A 15,941-nucleotide genomic window follows, 5' to 3' on the forward strand; every position below is an offset into this window, starting at 1 on the left:
CTTGTTTTAGTTAAATCGTGATCATGTTTTACTGATTCTTTACCTTGTTTTATTGTACTTATGTCTTAGCCCCAATTTAATTAAAACAAAGATGCTAATTGATAAGTTGTGGGAACATGTTTATTTGTGGCCATGATATCTTGTTTTTAAACTTTTTTTAAAATTAAATTATTAACTTCATTTAATAGGGTTATTTACAGTATATTGCAGTTTTGCCTTCTCTGTGAAAACGTATGATGTAGTTTCAGTTTGTGCACTCACAATAACAAAACACCAATAACAAAGTTGTCTTGCTTGGACAACTTTTGCCCACTGTCATCTAGACCAGCACGCACCACCCCAATGGCTGTCCAATGTTCTCCGTGAACATCGCTCTAACCTCAGGGCTGCGGAGAGGAAGTGGCATAAATCAGGAAACTCTACTGACCTTAGTGTGTATCAGTCTCTCCTCTCTTCCTTCTCTTCAAATGTCTTCACTGCTAAAACAGCATACTACCACAACAAAATAAACAACTGTTATGACACTCAGACCCTCTTCAAAACCTTTTCTTCTCTTCTTAATCTGCCTCTACCTCCTCCTCCATCGACTCTTACAGCTGACGACTTTGCAGTTTTCTTCACAAATAAGACAAGAACCGTTAGTGACCAATTCTCCACACCGCAGACTGAGGATAACTTCACAACAACTAATGCACACTCTCTCTCCTCCTTCTCTCCACTCTCAGGGATGGACGTTTCCAAACTTATCATGTCCAATCATCCTACTACTTGTCCACTTGATCCGATCCCCACTCACCTCCTTCAAGTGATTTCTTCTTCAGTCATACCTTCACTTACTCACATTATCAACTCCTCTCTTCAGTCTGGAACATTTCCCTCAGCATTTAAGCAGGCTTGAGTAAGCCCACTGCTTAAGAAACCATCTCTAAATCCAGCACTTATAGAAAACTACAGACCAGTATCCCTTCTTCCCTTCATTGCAAAGACACTTGAGCAAGCTGTGTTCAACCAGCTCTCTATGTTCCTTGTACAGAACAACCTCCTGAACAGCAACCAATCTGGCTTCAAAAGCGGCCACTCAACTGAGACTGCCCTGCAGTCTTGGTTACTGAAGCCCTGCGACTGGCAAGAGCAGCTTCAAAATCCTATCATCTTGCTGGACCTGTCTGCTGCTTTTGACACCATTAATCACCAGATTTTCCTGTCCACCCTCAGAAAAATGGGCATCTGTGGAACCACACTCCTGTGGTTTAAGTCCTGCCTCTCTGATAGATCCTTCAGGGTGTCTTGGAGGGGTGAAGTTTCTAAGTCACAACAACTTGCTACTGGGGTTCCTCAAGGCTCAGTACTTGGATCACTTCTCTTCTCCATCTACATGATGTCGTTAGGATCTGTCATTCAGAAGCATGGCTTTTCTTATCACTGCTACGCTGATGAAACTCAACTCTACTTCTCATTCCAACCAGATGACCCAACGGTAGTTGCTCGCATTTCAGACTGTCTGAGTAACATTTCTAGCTGGATGAATGACCATTACCTTCACCTCAACTTTACTTAGACAGAACTGCTGGTGGTTCCGGCTAACCCATCGTTTCGTCACAACTTCACTATACAGCTGGGTTCAACAACCATAACTCCTTCCAGGACAGCCAGAAACCTAGGAGTTGTAATGGATCATCAGTTAAGCTTCACATTGCTACAAGTTTAGGTATTGGATAGGATTAGGGATGTAGAATATGGTAATGCTGATTATGTGCTTTATAAGTACTAATAAACAGCCAATATGTTAATAATAGGCACGCTAATAAACAACTAGTTTATAGTGAGAACTGGTCCCTATACTAAAGTGTTACCAAAAATGATAACCTAAACATAGTAGCATTTAAATTAACTGGTCAAAAGTATTATTTAGTGTCACTGAGCAAACTTGTATATACAGCAAATGATACCAACAAAACACATTTTGATGGGTTCAGTAGCTCTTTAAGTTAATGATAGCAGGTTTAGCATTGTTTAACGTGTAACAGTAATCAGATTTTACGTATGTTCTCAGGGCCGTCCTCTCCTGCACGTGCCAGCACTCCCATGTCTGCTGGCAGTCCAGTCCCACCTCTACCACCAAGACCATCATCACGACCTAAGCTACCACCTGGAAGACCAAATCTAGCAGATCTCGTATGACGACTTTTCGTATCTGTCGACTTTCTCCATTGCTGTGAAACATTTAAACAGTGAAATCACAAGTGCTTTTTGCCATATAAATGATGGAACCAGTCAACCACTGATTACTGGAGTCCAAATTGGGCTTCTGAGTACAATCTTAAAAATAAAGGTTCCAAAAGAGGGTTTTCACAGCAATGCCACAGAAGAACCAGTTTTGGTTCCCCAAAGAACCTTTCAGTGAACAGTTCTTGAAAGAACCATTTTTTCTTACTGTGAAAAACATTAAAATAATCTAAAGAAATTTTTTCCACTGTGAAGTACCTTTTGTGGAATGAAAAAGTCCCATGGATTATAAAGGTTCTATTTTGTGCCAATAAAGAACCTTTATTTTTAAGAGTATAGACAGTTTCATCGGGCGCACGCGCCTGGACCTAAGTTAACTTCCGGTCTGTGTTGTGTTATCGGTCTGGCTGCAGTGCCTTCTTCAAACGCAGTTAAAGTTAAGGTGATGAGTAGACTGAAGTTAGGCTTAGGTGGTTGTGCTGCGGGGTGTGTTTCCCATACATTTATTTATTTTTGGAGACTCGCCACAATTTTAAAACTGATCGATTTTCAAAAAGGCTTCGTTAAATAAACATGAGTAACATAACGTTACGTAACGTACTGCACGTTTAATAATAATAATTCCTTACATTTATATGTTTAAATATCAAAGCGAGGCACAGGTGTTTTTATATCGCTGTATTTCTGAAGGAGGACTTGCATGTTATATGCTTGATAAAGCAGCGTGTGAGCGTACCAGCTCTGCTTTGTTTCCAGCTGTTAACGTTACTGGGGAAACCTCTATTTCTCGTGCTTTATGTCTATGCTTTAAAACATCTCCTGCTGGCAAAGAATGAATTTGCATTTTCATTAAGTCCGCCTGATCCACGCAGCAAACATATTTTATTTGTTATCAAAAAATATCTACTCTAGAGGGACTTGGCTGTTGTTATTGATTCTATTTAGAGTCTACCGGAAGTTAAGTTAGGTCCACAAAAGCGCTCACGCGCATTAACGTTTGTTTATGTTGATGCCGTTGAAACCGTCTATATGTCTGGTTCTCCTCAGGCCCGACCCTTCAGCCCCCCCATCCACTCGTGGAGCCCTCCACCCTTTGCTCCTCTGGCCAGAGCTGAGAGCACCTCCTCCATCTCCTCCATCACCTCTCTGAGCGCAGCCTCTACACCTACACTAGGCCGTGAGCTCAACCTCTCTGTGTCAGGTGGGCCACAACAGAGCTGTCCCAAGTCAGTTATTGCTGATTATGATAAGTGAGGATGATGATACTAAGGCATAATGCCTTCTTAAGTTCAGTAAGTTGTGTGTTTTGTATGATATTATATCTAGGTCTATATTTTAGTGTGTTCCAGAGGTCCAAGTCCTCTCACAATGGGACCCCAGGACACTCTACCAGTTGCAGCCGCCTTCACAGAGACCATCAGCGCTTACTTTAAAGGAGCAGATCCCACTAAGTAGGCCACAGAGCAGATTTTGAAGTCACCTTTGTAATTTGGTTCACATTTGGTTGATTTGGATGGAACTGTACTTAATCGTCTCTCATGTCTTACTGTGTGTGGTAGGTGTTTGGTGAAGATCGCTGGTGAGATGGTGCTGTCTTTCCCAGCAGGGATCACCAGACATTTCTCCACCCATCCCAGTCCACCGGTGCTAACCTTCACCATCAGCCAGTACAGTCGACTGGAGCAGGTCCTTCCCAATCCACAGCTTCTGTGCTGGTAATACATAGTGATGTCCCATTAGTGAAAGAATTGTTCTTTTGAGCTGGGCTTTTTAAAGATTCGGTAAAGCCATTTCAGAAATAGTCTGTAAATAACCCACTGTAAATGAGAAATTGGTTTTGGAGTAAAATCGAGGGGATTGAAGTTGCCCGGATATTAAGGTTATGGCTGATACTAATCATAGTCAGTATTACAAATTCAATAATATTTTGTCTAAAACACAAAAACACTAAATGCTACAAGCTAATATAAGCATTTACAACATTTTATAGTATGAAAATATATACCATATACATTTTGAGACCTGCTAAAGATTTGATTTACTAGTGTGATTAAATTATTAGGGTTTAACTGATTTAAGTGACAGATAACAGTAAAGGGAATCTAAATGTAAAAGTAGGAAAAAAATATTTGAAAAATTAGATGAATGAATATATAAAACACTGAACAGTACAGTAAATATATAAAATATATAAATTAAAGCTAAATATAAATATTTTTTAAACATTACTAAAACTTAAAATATACTGAAAATATAAAAATAAATGCTAATTGAAAAAATAAACGCTGTAAATACTGTAATAGTATTTAGAAAATACTGAAATAACACTGTTGTATAAGCAACATTAACTTAATGCTCAGGATATTTTACTGGAGATAACATAACTTTTGGGAACAAATTTGAATGTCTTAGGTCAGTTGATAAATTGTTTTATAACCATTTCTGACTGGTTCCACTGTCCACTAAACTGCTGTTTTGACCAATAATTCCTGAATTGTTTTTTGTAAGTGGAATAAAAGAAGTATATTGTCCATTCTAATAAAATTGGCCATATATTGGTAATTTTGAGATTATTTGCATCAATCTATAACCAGCTAACTAACCATAAAACAAAAGTGATAATTTATGTTTTTAAATACTTTTTTTGAAGTTTCAGTTTAGTGAATATAATATTGCATGCAGAATGTATAAATATTGCGTGAGATTTATTCTGCAAACATTTTTGCCCTGCAGCGACACCACACCACCTATAGATGATTCAAAGGAGTTCTGGGTCAGTATGTCAAACTTGTTGAGTCACCTGAAGAAAGTGGCTGAGCAGAGGCCACAGGCCACGTATTACAACGTAGACATGCTGAAGTACCAGGTGACATTTTATATTTGAGCATGATCCGTTAGTGTCTATATCATTGAAATCCGAACCTAGTCGTCCTCTCTGATGTTTGTAGTAGTGTGTGATATTTGTGCTCACAGGTGTCCACTCAAGGCATCCAGTCCACTCCTCTGAATCTTGCGGTGAGCTGGCGTGGTGATGCCAGCAGCACAGACCTCAGGATAGACTATAAATACAACACAGAGGCCATGCCCACACCCACACCTCTCACCAATATCCTCTTCATGGCAGCTGTGGACGGCGGCGTGAACAAACTGCAGGCTATGCTCCCACCTGCCACCTGGTGAGAATCTGTCAAGGAAATCACATTTCAAATCAACTGCATTGTGGTTTTGTATATTGATGCTTGTCCATTTGTTGCACTTTAAGGAACTCAGAGACACAGAAAATAACGTGGAAGATTCCAGAGCTCTCACAGAAGTCTGAAAATGGAGGTAAATGCCCTTTAGATATTAAAGGTCCCATGACATGAACATTTCACTTTGGTTTTTTAACATTAATATGAATTTCCCAAGCCTGTTTATGGTCCCCCAGTTGCTAGAAATTTAGATAGGTATAAACTATAAACCCCCCCCCCCCACACACACACACATTTACATTTAATTCAGTCCCAATGTCAGCACAGGCGTTACAAAGAAACTTTTACGATATGGATTCGAAAGCACCACCACAAACAGTGAGTAACAGTGTTCATTAATGCCTGATCTACGATCATCTATGATCAACTTGAAACAAATCTGTTATTTAAATTGTGATTACACTACAGAGAGCGATCAAAGAATGCCCCCTTTATTTTGTTCGGAGCTGTCAATCACATATCGCGAGTTTATCTGCACACTTGCCCAAACTGCCATTATAATGAATGAAGCTGTTAAGCTGCACAACGAAGCTCTTACTATATTCATGTCGATATTGTGTTTGCTTTTAGATGTGGTGAAAGCATTTTATGAGGGAAAACACGTTGCAATAACGAGATCACTGCATTCACGCGATAAGCATTTCATGTGATGGGAAAATATCTAAAAAATAATGCTATAATCAACACTTCCACGATTCATTAGTCTCGACAGCTGTAATAGTAAAAAAAATATGTAGTAAAAGTAATTTGATAGGGGCTTTACTCACAGGAGACACGCTCCTTCAAACAGAACATTCAAGCCAGAGGACTAAAATCAGAATATAAAAATGCCTTTTATTTCTAAATTCATTCTAAGGTCATTAATGAAAGGCTGTTTGAGCTGCACAAGTGCTGGCAAATTGCTTTTCTTTCTGAAAGCTGAGCAGATAAAAAGTCTCCCTTCACTGCAGAGGCTTATCATCTGCTTTCACTCCAACTGCAGTTTGCTCAAAACAAGCTGAAATGAATTAATGGAAATGCTCTTTCGTATTTCTTAACTTTTGGGTTATGTAACATACTTATACACAAATCCCCCTGACATTTAAAACCAAGACTCAAAAGGTATTTATGCATTATGCTCACAGAATAGTTCACACCAAAATGTAAAATCTGTCATTATTTACTCACTTTCATGTTATTCTATGCCTGACCTTCTTTCTTCTGTGGGACACAAAAGATATTTAAAAAAGAAAATGTCATGCAGTGAAAATAGCTCCCCATCTAAGAGGGTTTTATTGGCAGTGGAAACATAGTTTCATGCTACAGAGCTTCAGAGATAGTAGACAGGCTTGTATACTGCAATATACTGCAATATACTGGCCCGGAATAAATGCAGACATCGACAAGATGGTGTCAACCTGTGATACGTGCTTGAAGTATCATGCTAAGCAACAAAAGGAGCCAATGATCATCACTGATCCACCAGATGAACCATGGCAGAAAATTGGGACTGACTTATTCTTTCTGGACGGAAGAAACTATTTGCTGGTGATAGACTATCTGTCAAATTACCCAGAGATTGCGTTGCTATCCAGTACATCTTCTGCTTGTGTGATAACACACATGAAATCCATCTTTACGAGACACGGCATTCCGCAGGTGGTTTGCAGTGATAATGGGCCATGCTACAGTGGAAGGCACACAGAGGTTTGCTGAGGAATATGGGTTTCAACACGTGACATCTAGCCCATTATATCCGCAGTCAAACGGAAAGGCAGAGAAAGGAGTTCACATTGTGAAACTACTACTCAAGAAAGCAGTGGACAGTCAATCAGATCCTTATTTAGCTCTGCTGAATTACCGTGCTTCTCCACTAGAACACGGTGTGTCTCCTGCTGAAATACTGATGGGGCGCAGATTACAAACCACACTTCCGTGCTTAGCAACACAAAACAAGAGAAAGTACCTGAAAAGAAAACAAAAGCACCTGAAACTGAGACAAAAAGCAAACTATGACAAGGCATCAAAAAGCCTAGAACCACTCTCCAATAATGACACAGTAAGGCTTGAGGATTCCAATACCTGGACTAAAAGAGCCACAGTCCTGGAGGAGGTGAAGCCAAGGTCTTACACTGTCAGGACAGAAGATGGTCAGATCCTGAGGAGAAACCGGAGAAGTCTGCTAAAAACAAAAGAGACAGTAGAGAATACACATACAGGTGACACTGACTGTGCAGAGTCAACATCTGAAACACTTCCAGTACTGCATCACAATGAGCAAGCTAAAGAAATGCATTCACCTGTGCTGAGAAGATCCAATCGCACAGTAAAGCCTCCTGATAGACTGAACCTCTGAATATTGCTTAAACAGATCAGAAGCATTTGAATGTTCATAAAAGAAAAGATAAAAGAAAATGTAATCAGTTAATTATTGTTACTGTGATTGTAAAGCAAATAATTCTGGAGATCGTTATTTGATACTATACATCCTGTATAATGTGTACAGTGCTTACTTAGCGGTTAGATAATCTAAAAGTCATTAGTTGTAATAACTTGTTATTTATGTCTAATGGAAAGGGGATGTAGTGATAGTATAGTTGTATATATAGAACTAACCACTAGGTGTCAGTATTATTATACTTACCTGTGATATAGACTGACAGAGAGTTAGATCATGACATTTGTGTTGTTGCTGTTCCTGCTCGCAACCTGAAAGTGAATTAAAAGATAAGTTTAATTACAAACAGTTTCTTCATTGAAATAAGAAACATTACAATATCCTCATCAAAAATATACCTGGAGTTGTTTTATTATGTGTCAGTAATCCTTTGTCGAACTCTTCTGCAATCAAAACATTGACCCATACTCTAGCAGATTTCAAATAATGTTTTCACCATGGCAGTCCTTAGAGCTCCTAAAGTAGTTTAACATCCTGAACAAAGCTTATTAAGGAATCTTTCAGAACATATTTTCACGAAGAATAAGGATAAAACAGAATAAAATTGCAGTGCATTGTATTTTATTATTTACTGGGAAATAGCTTTATAGCTTATGCTGTGAAATTGAAATAGTAAACAATCCTTCGAAAAATGTGCCAATGGCATGAAACCTGAATGGAACTCACAATTTAAAGTAAAATCCATCAGAAGGTTGTCCAGAAAAAAAAAATTGACACAACCTGCTGTGTGAAAAAGGGCGGTTAATACTGTGCATTTCAAATATCTTTAAACATTTACCTCTCTCATTCAGTCATAATTAGGCTGCACGACTGAATTATGAACTGGTAAACGACAAACTGATCACAGAACATGTTTGTAAAGCTTTAAATGTTAACTGTTAAAAAGCAATGTTATCAGCTTTTACGACTAAACATTTGCAAACAACATTCTACTGGAGAATCTGCACAAATAAAAGTCTAAGGGGGCCGTTCACATATCACACCTAAAAACGCGTGTAAAACGCTAGGCGCACCGCTTTCTCCTTCTTTCCAAAGCGCTTGGGCAGTTGCGCCCCTGAGGAGTCTGCCTTTGCTAAGCAACCATAACGTGCTCTCTCCATGAAGACGTGGAAATTTCAGCAAAGGATAAATGGATTTGCATCTCTAAAAATCGCTTGCAGTAGCTCTGCTACTAAATTTATTTCAAAATTGCAATCCATATACAACTATGATCAGCTGTTCCTTTCATGTTGGCTGAGCTTTTAACGTTGTTACGGGAAAAGATGAAGCTGATTGGTTAGTTCTTGTCACATGACCCGCGGTGGGCTTCCGGCTCTCTTAAAAGTTGAAATGTATTTAACTCGATGCGGTGCGGACGCGCCTGGAAAAACGGGCGCGTCCTACCGCCTGCATGTCGCGACCGCGTCGCTTCCATTATAAGCGCTCATACTGCACGCCTACATTCAAAATAATGAACTTGAGCGCGCAAAAGACGCGATATGTGAACGGCCCCTTAAACAGTTCAGTAGTGCAGAGTTTACAGGTTACTCTTCTTTTTTGAAGGCTCAAAGTAAAGTACTCCCACATCCCGCTGAATGCTGCAGAGACGCTGTTCAGGAAGCACGTGACATAAAACTAGGCCAGCTATTGGCTATTCGCTACTTCTCCTGCTGTACTGGCTGAGTAAAACCTCCGGTGGCTCATTACTGCCACACTTTGGTCAGCGCATATTTGAAATATGCACGAAATGATGCCGCTTACGGCAAATAAAAGTTACTTAGCAACGAATCGATGACTAAATTAGTTTGACAACTATTTTAATAATCAATTTTAATCTATTAAATCGATTTGTTGTTTCAGCTCTAGTTGCGACATGCGACGGAAGCATAGACCGCCCTGGTGGTTGAAGTATGCAATGGATAGAGTATTGCAGTATATGCAGTATTGTCCATCCAGACCAGTATGTGCTTGTCGTGTAGCAGTGATTTGAAGCATTGCAAAGCAAGCCATAATGCTAGCAACTCAAGGCAATTGATATGCCACTGCAGATGAGGTCATGACCAGGTGCCTGAAGCTGCATGCCCGTTGCACATGGCTCCCCAGCTTATGGCAGAGGCATCTGTTGAGACAACAACATGCCTTGACACTTGCACCAGGGAAACCCGTCTGTAGAAAAGCAAGGTCTTATAACGAGCTGAAGGTCTGATGGCAGGACAGTGTAACTAAGACCCGGTGGGTGTCGCGTTGCCATGCCCATCTCGCCAATGTTTAAGCAGTCTCATATGAAGCAGTCCGAGTGGTGTGACAGCGGCAGTGGATGCCATATGCCCCAGGAGCCTCTGGGAACCTCTCTCCTGCCCCGAAATGACTCCAGACAGTCCAGCATCAACTGAGCATGCTCTATGAAGGGACACGCTGTCAGGTTGACCGAGTCCAACTCCATACAGACAAAAAGAGATCTTCTGCACAGGGGAGAGTTTGCCCTTTTCCCAGTTGACCCAAAGGCACTACCGGCTGAGTACCACATCCCTGTGTTCACATAACTGAGCTCGGGACTGTGCCAATATGAGCCAGTCAAGGTAGTTGCAAACGCGAATGCCTCTTTCCCTCAATGGGACGAGGGCTGCCTCCATGACCTTGGTGAAGACACGAGGCGACCGGCCAGCCCAAAGGGAAGAACCTTGTACTGATATGCTTGCCCCTCGAACGTGAAGTGAAGAAACAGCCTATGTCGGGGAAGAATCAAGACATGAAAGAAACGGTCTGGGGTGCGCTAGCCAGGCCCCCCAGGAACCGAACAAGTGCACAGGGACCCGCCCCGGAAGGCAGACTGTCTCGGAGTGGGGTCTGAGTGAGCGGTGCGACTCTTACCTGGCACCACAGTGGGGTAGGGGGTGCATCAGAAGGCATAGCATCCTCAAACTGGCGAAAGGAGAGGGGGACGGGAGTGTTGAGGCTGTGCCTCGTGTACTGCCATCCTGGCCATCTTGTGACCCAGAGAATCAGGAAACTGGTCTCCTATTGAATGTTGTTTGAACAAAACAAAAAGGAAACAAAAGATTTTCCACACAGAGTCTCCAGCTCACCCATCCCAGGGATGCCACATGCCCTGGTGCTTTACGCACCGAGCCAGGGGAGAGACAGGCTGTGCTGCTTTCCTGCTGCCAGCAGGTGGAGGGGTTGCAGATGGTGGCGGGGTGACAACAGCAGCAGGCGACTGGGGCAGGAATAATCTCTGGAGATTATTCTGTGAAACAAAACAATATCAAATCAGAAAGCGAGATGATCACGTTCTTAAAGAGTGATGTAAGATCTAATAATTATTTAAAGTATATTTAATAAGGCAGTTTCAAAGAGAATAACATCTGATTTCTAAAAGAGAACTGAGAACAACAATTATTAAAAATAAAACATTTCTGTGTGATTTTGTGACCATTGCTCACCTCTAGCTTACTCTGTAACTTGTACAGACCATGACCCTGCTGTCTCAACGACTTCACCCAAACCCTTTTCTTTTTTTCCACATTATTTTTCGGTGAAAATCATTCCAAACACTATCATTGCCATTTCTTCCTTCATATTATCCGCAATGCTTATTCTGAAGTCTTGCGAGATTTCCTGTGTTCACAGTCGAGACTCCTAGAAAATCTTATAAGATGTAAAAAATCTTGAACTTGTCTAGACATTGTTATTAACCCCATAAATATGCCAATACAGATGTTAACAAATGTACTGTATGAATAAACATTCTGGTAGGATATAAATGTGTTGTCTTATCATTGTGTATCAGGAGTAGGTGCTCTTCTGGCTCGCTTCCAGTTATCTGAGGGTCCCAGCAGACCTTCTCAGCTGGCAGTGCAGTTCACCAGTGAGGGCAGCACTCTGTCTGGCTGTGATTTCCAACTCGTGGGTTCAGGCTACAGACTCTCCCTGGTTAAAAAAAGGTTTTCTGCAGGTATGTATTTTATGAAGTATCTGCCTACAAGGTGCTTAAAGCTTTTTTAGTCAAATACAAAGTAATCTGTATTAAAAAACACCTACTTGTTGGCCGGCTACAGCCTCTGACGTCACTATAGGTGCGACTATCAACAGGCACTGGGAGAACACGTCATTCACTTCTTCGTCTGAAGCTTGCATCCGAAAGCATGGCGGGGAGCTAGAGGACTACTCAGGGAACCATGGTTACATTCGTAACCTGAGAAGTTTCCTTTCAAGGGAATTTCGAACTGCCCCCTCTAGGGGGCGCCATGGGGAACAGTATACCCATGCCGCCATGCTGAGGGGAGTGCAGGCCAGAATCATGGCGAGCACTAAGTACCAACGCTACCATTTCCATGGGAGTTGCCCCTGGGACGTTTAGACGGCTGTCTGTGACAGTACCCCTTATGGCCAAAGCCCTAAGCTACATACCCAACTTAATTGTTAGGGCCTCGGCCCGGGGTAGAACTGAAGGCTTGGAATCAGGAAAGATTCCTTTAAAGGGATACGGCTAAGAACCTAGCATTTTATTTAGAACCAAGTCTTGCTCGTCACACAGGGGTTACCGCTAACTTACACACAGAGATGTATAGTAACGAAGTAGAACTACTTCACTACTGTACTTAAGTACTAAAAGGCGGTATCTGTACTTTACTAGAGTATTATTTTTTTCTCCTACTTCCACTTTTACTTCAGTACATATTTTCGCTGAGTTTAATACTTTTACTCCGATATTTTTTTCATGTGCTGCATCGTTACTCGTTACAATTATAAAAATGTTACGAATCATTCCATTACAAACCACTGCCAGAACTGTAGATGGCAGGTTTGATGAAGCTGGCACATCATTGAGCAAATCAAGCGATTAAGAAGACTGCACATGCTGACTGAACTGCTGTGAAGAGAGAAATTAACACCGAGCCGAGCCACATAATGACTCGTACACGAGTCAAGAACCGGTTGCATCGGTTCTCGGATGACCAGTAACGTTAGTTCTTTCTGACAGTTCGATTCAATAAACGAGTTGAAGAAAACAGTTCACCGATTCTTTTGCGCTCGACGCAATAGGCGTCATTGGCGTTGACTGCACCTGGGCTGGGCTCATAACATTAACACAGAATCACGCATGCGCAGTATCATCAGCTCCTCGTTTCACGAATCGGACGCGTCTGACAGAAACGATTGACTCGTGAACGAGTCATTATCTGGCTCGGCTCGGTGTTCATCTTCAGTTCTCTCTTCACACCAGTTCAGTCAGTGTACTGTTTGAGTCAATGAATTACTCCGGGATATTGGTTTGTTTTAACTCAGAGGGAGTGTCAGACACATTAAACAAGTTAACAGCTTAATTCATCTGTGGATTAATGCGTATTGGAGAAGCGAACCGTTTAAAACGATTCAGTTCGATTTGGTGAACTGTTTCAAAAAGATCGGGTTACATCGAATGATTCGTTCGCGAACTGGATATCACAAACTGCTTTGTTTTTAACTGTCTTACAACAGACACGGAAGAGAAGACAATGCTGAATAAAGTCGTAGTTTTTGCTATTTTCGGACCAAAATCAATTTTCGATGCTTCAAAAAATTCTAAATGACCCTCTGATGTCTTATGGGTTTGAAACAACATGAGGGTAAGTTATTAATGACATAATTTTGCAAATTGGGCTAACTAACTCTAGTAACATTAACTGTTTTTTGTTTACAAGAAGTTACAGTCAAAGGAATTGTGATTGTCCTTTAGGTTAATCATTTGAAATAGTAAAAACAATATGTTCAAACTTTTGACTACTTTCTTTAATAGCTACATAACACAATACTTCTACTTTTACTTTCAGTACTTGAGTAGTAAATTTTAAAATAGACTACTTGCAATACTTAAGTACAAAAAATGTTGAATACTTTAGTACTTCTACTTAAGTGTGGTGCTTAAAGAGCACTTCAACTTCTACTCAAGTCACTTTTTTGATAGAGCACTTGTACTTTTACTCAAGTATGGTTCTCTAGTACTTTATACATCTCTGCTTACACATAAGCTTGCTGAAAGCGCTGTCTCAACAGTTGTCTAGTAGCAACACACTGTTTAGATAGGTATCCGAGGATACATAGGGGGAGTGGCGCCCACGATGAATGGGGCTTTTACCAACTCAAGAAAGGGCACAAAGCAACTGCGCGAAGCCCTCACCATATAGGATTTTAGAAAGAATACAGAATACTAGCGTGTGAACTTACCACAGTGTGGATTTCAGAAAGTGTGCAAAGACTTCACGTGCACACTTACCATAGCATGGATTTTCAAATACTGTTCTAAGGAGGGGCTCTCATGGCACTCTGATAGAGCAGCTCATAGATGGAATGGTGCATCTCAAAACAGTATGTTTGAGAGTCATCAACTCGATCCATGGAAACAATACTGGAGCACTCTGGGGGAGAAACAGATAACTCAGTCTCATATGAGAGGAGAATTCTGAGCTCAGAGTAGCGCGCTCATATGCGACCCTTTTTGGAAAAAAGGGGAGCGCTGCTAAACTGCCATGAGAATCACCCAAATAATACCCTCTCATGTTGAATAAATACAGTTGAGTAAACAAATACACACTGGCTGAATGGAGCCCGAGGAACCAAGGTCTAATCATCTTAAGAAAGAGAACGAAGCAGAGCGGGTAACCCTTACCGTACAAGATTCAGAAAGTGGGCAGAGACTTGCGTGCACACTTACCACTTACTTGGATTTTAGAAAGTTTGCAATGTGTTCACATGCACACTGACCACCATGTGGTTTTGAGAAAGTACACAAAGCTTAGCGTGTGTACCTAAAGTTTCCTAAGCATCACAGAGGCGCTGAATCGCACGGGAGCGGCAAGCTCAAATTTTATAAACCTCGGGCGAGGAGAGCATCACATGAGGCAGCATATACAAGAAGACTTCTGTAACTGACAGCTCCACTTCCTGCTAGATGCGACAGCACCACTAAGCGGCCAGGAGACCCCTCAGGGTGACCTGGCCAGACATCCATGAAATTCCCTGCAGTGCCTTCCAGGCCTGATGATCAAGAAGGCTCCCGCAGAAACCTGTGATCTCGGCCGCCTAAAACCAAAAGATAGGCTGCTTTCGCATGTCACCTCGATGTCGGCAGATTTACTCTTATGCCAAATGCGATGGATGGGAGAAGAAAACTGCCTCTTTCATTATTTTTTTATCTGTATGGAGACCATGCAGAAATGGAAGGCTCACCTGAGCTGGAGGGCTCTGGTCAGAAAGATGACGCTCATCGAGGGTGTTTTTTTTTTTTTTGTGGCCTTACTGCGGTACCATGTTAGCGCATTTTCATGGCAAGTCCAACTTTGCCGTGGCGCGATCCATAACCTCTAACAGCTCTACATACGCAGGGCAGGAGAATTGAGAAGGCTCAGCCTCAGCTTCTTCACCATCCTCAAATATCTCCTGCTTTTCCTGGGTAAAAACCCAGCAGAGCACTAACCTCAGTATCAGACAGTGTTAAAAAATATAACATCTTCCTCCCGAGGCTCTCTCTCGTCCGCCACCATTACAAGCACGAAAGGGAAAATCCCTCTTTAAAACATTCAAACAGATCGACCTGTATTCTCACGAGATCATTCTCTTCCGTGCCAGCGGGTCCTGAACCACGGGAAGCAGATGGCTGCCTTTTTTTCCCTTTCTTTCAGGAGAGAGACGAACGGGAGCGGATTGCCTCCTCAAAAACATAGTGTGTGTGCTCTTCACCCAAACAAATGACGCAAAGATTGCGTGTGTCATCGGGTGTCAAATAACACAGACACGGATGCACACACTGTCTTAATGCTTGCTAGTTGTCGCCATGATATACAGAGAAAGATCGCTCTTACCAGTTCTTTCAGATGCACGCTTCAAACAGAACAGTCAGTGAAGACGAAGAAGAGGATGATGTGTTCTCCCGGTGCCTGTTTATAGTCGGACCGGTAGTGACGTCAGAGGCTGTAGCCGGCCAACAAGTTGCTATTTTTTCAATGTATGCTTCAGACATAGGTCATGTCGAGGTGTTCCCCATAGCGCCCCCTAGAGGACGCAGTGCG

The 15,941-nt window shown here is 41.6% G+C and overlaps 1 protein-coding gene across 1 annotated transcript in view; it reads left to right on the forward strand.

The window, feature by feature from the left end:
- Nucleotides 1-15,941, forward strand: part of LOC113046477 (SH3-containing GRB2-like protein 3-interacting protein 1) — a 36,343-nt gene that overhangs the window by 19,728 nt on the left and 674 nt on the right. Inside the window, exons 17-24 of the mRNA XM_026207319.1 lie at nt 2,054-2,175; nt 3,274-3,427; nt 3,566-3,677; nt 3,786-3,941; nt 4,960-5,092; nt 5,200-5,402; nt 5,489-5,553; nt 11,684-11,848. Coding sequence (XP_026063104.1) covers nt 2,054-2,175; nt 3,274-3,427; nt 3,566-3,677; nt 3,786-3,941; nt 4,960-5,092; nt 5,200-5,402; nt 5,489-5,553; nt 11,684-11,848 — 1,110 coding nt within the window. The remainder of the gene's footprint in view (nt 1-2,053; nt 2,176-3,273; nt 3,428-3,565; nt 3,678-3,785; nt 3,942-4,959; nt 5,093-5,199; nt 5,403-5,488; nt 5,554-11,683; nt 11,849-15,941) is intronic.

The sequence above is a fragment of the Carassius auratus genome, chromosome 27 (genome assembly GCF_003368295.1).
Source record: "Carassius auratus strain Wakin chromosome 27, ASM336829v1, whole genome shotgun sequence".
NCBI classification, from domain to species: Eukaryota; Metazoa; Chordata; class Actinopteri; order Cypriniformes; family Cyprinidae; genus Carassius; species Carassius auratus.